Source organism: Tasmannia lanceolata, unplaced genomic scaffold, assembly GCF_043159265.1.
Source record: "Tasmannia lanceolata isolate RefF3 unplaced genomic scaffold, GAP_Taslan_0.1 ptg000020l, whole genome shotgun sequence".
NCBI classification, from domain to species: Eukaryota; Viridiplantae; Streptophyta; class Magnoliopsida; order Canellales; family Winteraceae; genus Tasmannia; species Tasmannia lanceolata.
The window spans coordinates 15,907,028-15,915,849 of record NW_027518697.1 but is presented as its reverse complement, the minus strand read 5'-3'; the positions used below and the strand labels follow the sequence as shown (position 1 = coordinate 15,915,849).

General features: G+C 38.4%; 2 protein-coding genes and 1 pseudogene across 2 annotated transcripts; all 3 read right to left on the bottom strand.

Moving 5' to 3' along the window:
* Window positions 1–2,004: 2,004 nt before the first annotated feature.
* LOC143853818 (mechanosensitive ion channel protein 8 pseudogene) lies at window positions 2,005–2,855 on the bottom strand (annotated as a pseudogene).
* A 636-nt stretch (window positions 2,856–3,491) lies between these two features.
* LOC143853817 (pentatricopeptide repeat-containing protein At2g17033-like) lies at window positions 3,492–4,181 on the bottom strand (the record flags this gene model as incomplete). Its single annotated transcript, XM_077363537.1, has 1 exon — window positions 3,492–4,181. A coding segment is annotated over one exon (690 nt), but the record flags the coding sequence as incomplete, so codon positions are not given.
* Window positions 4,182–5,255: 1,074 nt separating this feature from the next.
* On the bottom strand, window positions 5,256–6,883 carry LOC143854192 (heterodimeric geranylgeranyl pyrophosphate synthase small subunit, chloroplastic-like). Its single transcript, XM_077364035.1, has 2 exons — window positions 6,718–6,883; window positions 5,256–5,917 (listed from the first exon to the last, which is right to left on the bottom strand). The coding sequence occupies exons 1-2, from the start codon at window positions 6,861–6,863 to the stop codon at window positions 5,323–5,325; spliced, it is 741 nt and encodes a 246-aa protein (XP_077220150.1). The 5' UTR covers window positions 6,864–6,883; the 3' UTR covers window positions 5,256–5,322.
* Window positions 6,884–8,822: the final 1,939 nt, after the last annotated feature.

The window sequence follows — 8,822 nt, the reverse complement described above, 5'->3', positions numbered from 1 at the left end:
CTTCAAAAAACATAAAATATACATGATTCGACGGGCAAAATTCAATTATATCAGCAGCAAATAAAGAAGCAAACACACAAACATAAAATAAACATTATTTGACAACAATGGCTATATCTACGGAGAAATTGATCTACTACTATAAGTAAGAAATAATACAAGATTATATAACAGGATTATAAACGGGATTAACCCAAAACCTACACATCGCAATCCTATGCAATGTAGATTGCAGAACCCATAAGTGGCATATGCGCCCATTAGGACTTTTACGAATTTATTTTCATGTTATTTAGTTTTAAGGACATTTAATCCCATGTTATTTAGAGTTGGGGATTTTGTTTTCATGGAATTTTATTTTCATTGCTTGGATATAGGCTCCATGTATTAGTGATTTAGAACTTATGATGAATTAACGAGGAATACATATTACCATTAAAAAAAACAAGGAATACAGATTTATCCTCTCTTTCTCCCTCCCTTCCTATTTCTCCTTTCTTCCTTCCCTCTTTCTCCCTCCCTTCCTATTTCTCTTCTTCCGTCCCTCTTTCTCATTTCTTCCCCTATTTCCCCTCTACTCTTCCCCAATGGGCCTTTAAAATAGGCCTATAGATGCCCCTTAGGCAGTTTTAAAATAGGCCTACAGATAGGCATTAGCCCTGAATAGTTAAGGCAGTTGGGCCTTTGAGGTGAGAGTTCCTTTGTTATTGTACTGCAGTGGGATTGTGGGAGATCCTAGTAAGAAGCAATAATATTGTATCCGTGGATGTAGACATTGCGTTAAGGCCGAACCACATTAAATCCTTGTGTTCCTTTGTCTGTTTGCTTTGTCTCTTTATCCCTTGTGGGAGCCTTGAGTACATTGGCTGAGACGAAGTTGTGAAGACTTGGTGCCATCACTGGGCATTTGGAAAGTGAAAAAAAATAGACCCGTGACACGCACCAAGGTGCATATTGCTAGAATTGTATCTCGTTTTCCACAACTTGAGTGAGCCCTTATAGTTTCACTAGGAGTGGGAGTCTCTTGTAGGTTTCCCTATTTTATGAAACCAAGAGAGTAGGGCGTGGGCCGTTCCCTTGTTTATCCCAATTGATCTCTTTAGTTTTTCTTGTGGTGAGAAGAAGGGGCTTTCTCTTTGTTATTTCTCTTGTGAAGAGAAGTATGAGGTCTTGGTTCAGAGAGAAGTAGAAGAAAAAGGGGAAAAGAGAGGTAGAAGAGGAAGAGAAGAATAATAGAGAAAGAGAAGGATAAGAGTAGAGGAGAAATAGGGGAAGAAATGAGAAAGAGGGAAGGAAGAAGAGAAATAGGAAGCGGGGATAAAGGAGAAATAGGAAGGGAGGGAGAAAGAGGGGATAAATCTGTATTCCTTGTTTTTTTTTAATGGTTATGTATTCCTCGTTAATTCATCAAAAGTTCTAAATCACTAATACATAGGGCCTATATACAAGCAATGGAAATAAAATTCCATGAAAACAAAATCCCCAACTCTAAATAACATGGAATTAAATGTCCTAAAAACTAAATAACAAGAAAATAAATCCGTAAAAGTCTTAATGGGCACATATGCCACTTATGGGTTCTACAATCTACATCACATAGGATTGCGATGTGTAGGTTTTGGGTTAATCCCGTTATATAATCCTGTTATATAATCTTGTATTATTTCTTTCTCATAGTAAAAGATCAGTTTCTCCGTAGACATAGGCATTGTTGTCAAATAATGTTTATTTTATGTTTGGGTGTTTGCTTCTTTATTATTTGCACCTGATATAATTGAATTTTGCCCGTCGAATCATGTATATTTTACGTTTTTTGAATCACATTATCTTTCCACTCAACTAAAGAAGCTCTATGGAAGTATGAAATCAAATTGCAAGCAATCCACTAAGCAGCACACTTATATACCAACCACTCGAATGTGGAGAAAAGTTCTTCAATGGATCACAGAACAAATGAATCAGCTCTACACAAGATAATCAATCAAAAGGAAGAAGCACAACAACTTACTTAGATCCAGGCATAGCTACCTTCCTGAAGATATTCCTAGCGGCGGCTTTTGCCTCGACCTCAATCCGAATCTGCATCGCTGACTCGTTCCCCTGAGTTGCATCCATTACTTGTTCGTCCAGAGTAGAAAGGGTAGTGTGCCTGGCCATATTCATCAGCCGTTTCATGTTCCAAGCTGAGATGTTTTTCTGGTTGAGCTTATGAAGATCGTTGATCCATATTCCATCGTCCAGCTGCCTAGAAATGGCCCAGAGAACCTGAAGCTCTTTCTTACCCCAGGGCTCCTCAGGAATCCTCTATTCCCACCTATCCTCACACTCTTGCTTGAAAGAGCGGTGGCTCTCAGATCGGGAGGAATTTTAGCACCAGCATTCTGAAGTTTTTGCACCTCGGCCATTACCTTATCTTCATCTTCCTTGGTGTGTTGAATTTCAATCAATGGAGGGCCATAGAGGTCCTCAATCACACACTGGTTAAACAAAGCATCTTGAATCCAATCGAAATATGTACTGACATGGAAAGAGAAGGCCAAAACCATTACGAGAAGCGTCTTCACATGCCATATAAATGTCCCTACCAAAAGACATACCAGAACTTTGTTCACATAAGGCAATGTCTTACTTTTTGTCTGCTCTTCAACCTTTTCGTCCAAAATGTAATGCCAGAAAATCAAAACCAGGCCTAACCACAAGCAATTCTGAAGAGCCTTACGTAAACCGTATACAAAATACAAGACCCTCTTCCGTAAGAGGAAATTCCGCTCAATAAAGAAGACGATGAGCCGAATTCCCCAATCGGAGACCAGACTCCCACATATCAAACCAAAACCATGAGTTCTCATTTCCATAGATGCAGATTCCAGACCTTCCTTCTCATTAAGAACGGGAATGTTTTAATGTTTCCATGCTTGTTCTTCCCTCCTGGGAGATACTAATAAACATCAGAATTGAATAGTATGAATACCTATAGTACTAGAGGTAATCTACATTGGACGATTATGAAACTACTTGCAAGGTGTTGATAGTTTTAGCAAGGATCATATGTCCCTTTAATAGAGAACCAACAATCGTGAGGCCAATCACCAGTTGCAGCATCTTTGTTTTTATGTTTTTCTTTCACGGAATTGCTAAATGCAGTGTTGCAGAAGAGAACCATCATCTCTGTTAGTTGACTTGCTAAAGCTTTTCCATTTATTCATCAGAGAGCTCGTTTAACTCATGAGGCAGAGTGGTTTAACTCATTTCTAGTTTGTCACAACCTTTCAAATATCATAGAATAGAAACATCAATAGTTAATATTATTCATTTAATAATTTCAAAGGGTTTACACTCCCAAAATCATTTATAAGGGTCTCTGTACATAAACATGAAACCAAATTCAAAGCATGCATGTGAACTTAAGAAGTCATGGGGCAAGACAAGTACCTGCTTGGTTAAAACAACTCAAGTTGTCGAGCTAGAAAACCAAAGCAACGTAGTGTTCATCAACATAACCAGTCTTTCACAGCTTTCCCTCGGGCAACAAATCTACCAGTGTTCTTCCTATCAATTTTTAGAGGACTACTCATCCGAAACATCATTTCTGAAACCAATGCCTTCACTGGAGATTCCCCTCTAATGCTACTATATTTACCCGACCCACAAACAACCGAAATTTCCAAAGGAAGAACAGTTCCTTCACTAAACCTCAATCTCAACTCTTCTAGCCACTGCAAGAGAATTAAATACGATGAACAAGTGTGCATTCCATGCAAATCCAATTTCCCTTCTGAAGATGACCATTGCAATGTCTCTTCCAAAACCACCGAGCTAACCAGTTCCTTAATCAACAAAACCTCATTAGGTGACGACGAAGCCTTCTCCAACTTCTCAACTAGTCCTACAATTGAAAGTGGAAATTTATCAGGCTCCCCAACTATGGAAATCATTGTGGGGCACGAATTCAAGACCGAATTGTAGGTTCGAACTGAGAATGCAATGTCTAAATCCCTCATCTTCCGAACCCATGAAACCATTTCCGGCATCTCCCCATACTCCCCATAACAAGAAAGAACAATATTCATGATCACTGTATCCAAACCAATCCCCGAATCCTCCATCCGCCGAACCACCCTCCTCATTTCCTCGAACAACCCAGACCTCCCATAATTGAGCGCAATAGACCTGTGTTCAAGTGTAAATGATTAAACAACACCAACAACTCTAACAGCTTAAGTTTTTGGAGTATGTGGTTGTTTCACATGGTATCAGAGCTATTGCCTCACGGCAGTTTTGGGTTTCAAACCCGACAACTACTTGATGTTAAAAATCCACCTACACGGCCAACTCAAAAGAAGGGCCACATGAGCCACGTGTAGGGCAAACCCCACAAAAAAAAGACGGGTGACACGAGGGGTGTTGAAGTATAAATGATTAAATAACACCAACTCTAACAGCTTAAGCTTTTGGAGTAATTGATTGTTTCACATGGTACCAGAGCTAAAAACATGTCAACAATTAAAAAGAGAATCCCATGTCAAGAACCCTAAACAGATACAAAACTAAAACAAATGTCTCTCATCAAACCAAATTTAAACAAATAATCCGATGTAAAAACCCAAATTTAGTAAATTTGGGCACAATATATTCTGCAAAAAATAGATCAACAATTCAAGTTTAGAATTTAGATCATAGAACAAAATATAACAGTAATTGTTAAGGTATAAAAGATTAAGGAAATTGATATTGAGACCAAGAGCACCACCGAGCATGGGACTCCGAGCATGGTACCTACAATGGGAAAATGCCATGTGTACAAAAAAAATTAAAGTAATTTTCTTGATTTTCCTAAATCTAAGGGATTTCTCACGTCACTTGGCATGTTGTAGCAATAATCAATTTGTTCGGTCCCCTTTTAGGTCCTACCATCAGTCTCCCTAGCATTACTCAAAGATTATATACTGCCCCCCTTCCCCAACAGCTTAAGCTTTTGGAGAAGTTGTTAAGTTTCTAACATTGTATCAGAGGCAAAGGTCTCGAGTTCAAACCTCCCCGATGTCCAAAAACAAATAAAAATCCACATGCTATGGTCGGCCCAAGGTGGGACCAAATGTGCCACGTGTTTGCCAAGTTGAGCCACACAAGAGGGGGAATGTTAAAGTATAAAAGATTAAATTATGCCCTTCTCCAACAACTTAAGCTTTTGGAGAAGTCGGTAAGTTTCTAACAGTAATACACATACAATTTTACATCAAACACTAACTGCCAAATAAGTAAGAAACAGTGCCTTATTCAATTTATTGCAACATAAAGATCCATGACAGAAAATGGGAGGACCTACAAACACACCCCATTACTTGCAGCCTCTATCCTTACATCACCAAATCCACCATTTCCAGCAACACCCACCTCAAATCCTCTCTCCACTGCATAATCCACAAAACTATAAAGAGGAGCAACCCTTTCTTGGTATATCTCAAAACCCTCCAACTCTCTCTTTGCCTTCTTTTTCAGCTCCTCTGCCACTTCCATAGCCCTCTCCAATCCAAAAGCCCCAACATAACTCACTCTATTCCTTCCCTTTCTGTTTTCTTCTCCTTCAATTCTTCCCATCCCTTTCTCCTTCTCTTCCAATATCTCATCCACCACCTGATACAAAACCCCAACTGCCCTCCCATACCTTCTCAACCTCTCCACCTCCTCCTCCTTAGCTCCCCCCAAAATCCCTCCACAAACCGCTGAGCATTCCGCCATCTCCCCAAATTTCTTCTCCTCTACTAACTCTACCATCTCCTTGCCGCTACCGGCATTCAACTCGATGAACTGTCCGGCGGCCATTCCGGTCGATCCGACAGCGCGGGCCATCTCGGCAACAACCTGGAGGATGCGGTTCGCCGGCACGAGATTCGACGGTGTCTCGGTGACGATATGGCTGGTGAATTTAGGAGATTATCAATAATCTTAATTGAATTACAAAAAGCCTAATGAGTGTTTATATAAAACAACCTCAAGAGAGATAAACATAAGAAAGATAAGGACAATTTGTGGAATAAAATAAAGACAGAGAGGTCAGAAACTCAAGGGTGCCCTAGAAAAAATTGGGCAGAAAGGGTGCCCCCATTGGCTGCAAGTCACCATTTTTTTTTTTTTTTGAAAGATAAATAGTCTCTTGACTTTAAGCCATTATAAATGCACAATGGTCACTTAGCCAACGGGGGGCATCCTTTCAGCTCAATTTTGCAAGGGCATCCCTTAGCATTCCTCAAAGATAAAATATTCTTTCTAATTTAACCTATTTTCCTAATCACTCTCTCTTTGTTTGGTTACCAATAAGTCATGGGTATGCTCCCCATTGACGTGAGTTCAATTCTCCCCTGGCTTATTCGATGGGCGTGGTAGGGAATAGTCCTGTTGATGTGTCACCCCTGTCTCCCCCTTATAAAACCCAAAGCTAAAATTCACAAAAAAGGTGGAATTTTGCTTGGATTTCTTGAAAATGATGCTTTTTTTTCCTTCTCTCTTACCTCTCTTCTCTTTCTATATTGGTAATGACACCCCCTGCCACTACTCTAAGAGGCCGACGACCAAACACTACTTACCACTATTCCACAAGGTTAAGTTCCAAGTAAATCCAATGCTTGTCTCCTCCCTGTTGACTACTTACACAGCAAATCTACTAGCTAAATACTTGAAACCAAATAAACCCTAGGTTACCTCTTCTAATCTACTTGCCTGAACCCAAGTGGGAATAGTGCATCCCCTGCAAGAATTGCCATATCCACACCATAAACAGCATGGTTAGAGGGTTTTCCGCGGCGGCTCTGGTCATCATCCATGCAAGGGAGATCGTCATGGATGAGGGATGCCACGTGGAGCATCTCGAGGGCGCAGGCGGTGGGGAAGGTGCTAAAGACAAAGAGAAGGGTGTTTAGAATAAAAATAAGCGATGCTAATGTCCTACCCTCGTCTTGCTTCTTTATGATCTTGGTTAACACTGTCATTCCACTTAAGACGTAAGAGTTGTGCTGAGGAAAAATGGGGTGATGTTTATTCTTCTTCTCACTTCACACAGCTGCACACACATTTCACACAGCTTTGCTTTAGTCATCTTATCTTTGCTGGTTTTATCCTGTGGTGCAAATTTTTGACTTGAGCGTCGGAGTGGCTATCCGGAGCCAAAATTCCAGGACCCCTAATGCTTTCACTGTGAGCGCAGGTCCATAGACGACAGAGCGCTCTACCAACCGCTAGATCACAGGGACGGATTTTGTCATCATCATATCTTATAGATGTCAATTTCTTTATCTATTTATACCATATGCAATGAGAAACTTGGGTGGCCCTAGAGAACCATAAAAAATGGAAAAGATTTAAAAAAAGTGAAAATATTAAAATATCCATATCGCGAGAAAATAACCCAGGTACCCTTATCTGATAAAAATACCATTAAAGAAGCATATTTTGGCTATTTTTTAATAGAGAAAGATATTTTTATCATTTTTCATCAAAGAAAAATATTTCTGCATGTAATGATACTTTTGGGAAAAAAAAACAAGCTGCAATGGTGCCCCCATTGTATCCGTATCACTCATCTATATTTAAAATTTATCCCTGCAATTAATGAGTGGCATGGATCCAATGGAACACCATTCAGGCCTTTTTCTTACATGTATAACATATTTAATAACTATAAATAAATTTACATATATAAGGTATTTAATAGTTAAAGAGACCACCCAATTTTTCCCATTATTATATATTTGTATGAGGAATATGTTGGCCCACCATTTTTTTGGCGCGCTTAAGTGCTTATAACACCTCCCATTCGTTCGCTTAAGTTGGACCCAAACATTTAAACGAATGGGAGGCATTATAACCACTTAAGCGCACCAGCACTTTTCTCTATTTGTATATATAGATAGATAAGGTATCGAAGTATAGATAGGAAGATAAAAAATATAGTATAGATAGTTTGAGATATTAAATAGCAAATAATAATATTATGATAGCGAAGCCCCCCTCTTAATTTTAGTATAAGTATATAAATGCTTATCTAACGTTTTAAATAGCATGAGTGACACCCATATTTCTATACTATACTATATATATATAATAGGAAAAATTGGGTGACCATTATTTAAAACCTTATAAATAAAAAGTCTCATTTAACTATTAATTACCTTATATGTCATGAGGAAACTTTTGTGACCCTCAAGAACCTTATAAGTTAGCAAAAAAAAAGAACCTTATAAATTTGGATTTTCCTTAGAAAAATTCGTATACATGTAAAGTTCTCTATAGCTATTTAATACCTTACAGACGTAAATTTCTTTATAACAACTCCATAGTTTCCTTAACTATAAAGTACCTTATGAATCATTTCCCATTTGTAAATTAAGTAGATTAACTGCCTCTTTTGTTTGTCTTATATTAAAAAGATTTTAGGTTCACTTAAAATAAAATGTTATTTTTTGGTAGGTAACATAAAATAGAGGAATGATAGCTACAAGGGAGCCCTTGGTGGATTGCTTGCAATTTGATTTCCTACTTCCATAGAGCTTCTTTAGATGAGTGGAAAGAAAATGTGACTCAAAAAACATGAAATATACATGATTCGACGGGCAAAATTCAATTATATCAGGTGCAAATAATAAAGAAGCAAACACACAACATAAAATAAACATTATTTGACAACAATGCCTATGTCTACGGAGAAACTGATCTTTTACTATGAGAAAGAAATAATACAAGATTATATAACAGGATTATATAACGGGATTAACCCAAAACCTACACATCGCAATCCTGTGTGATGTAGATTGTAAAACCCATAAGTG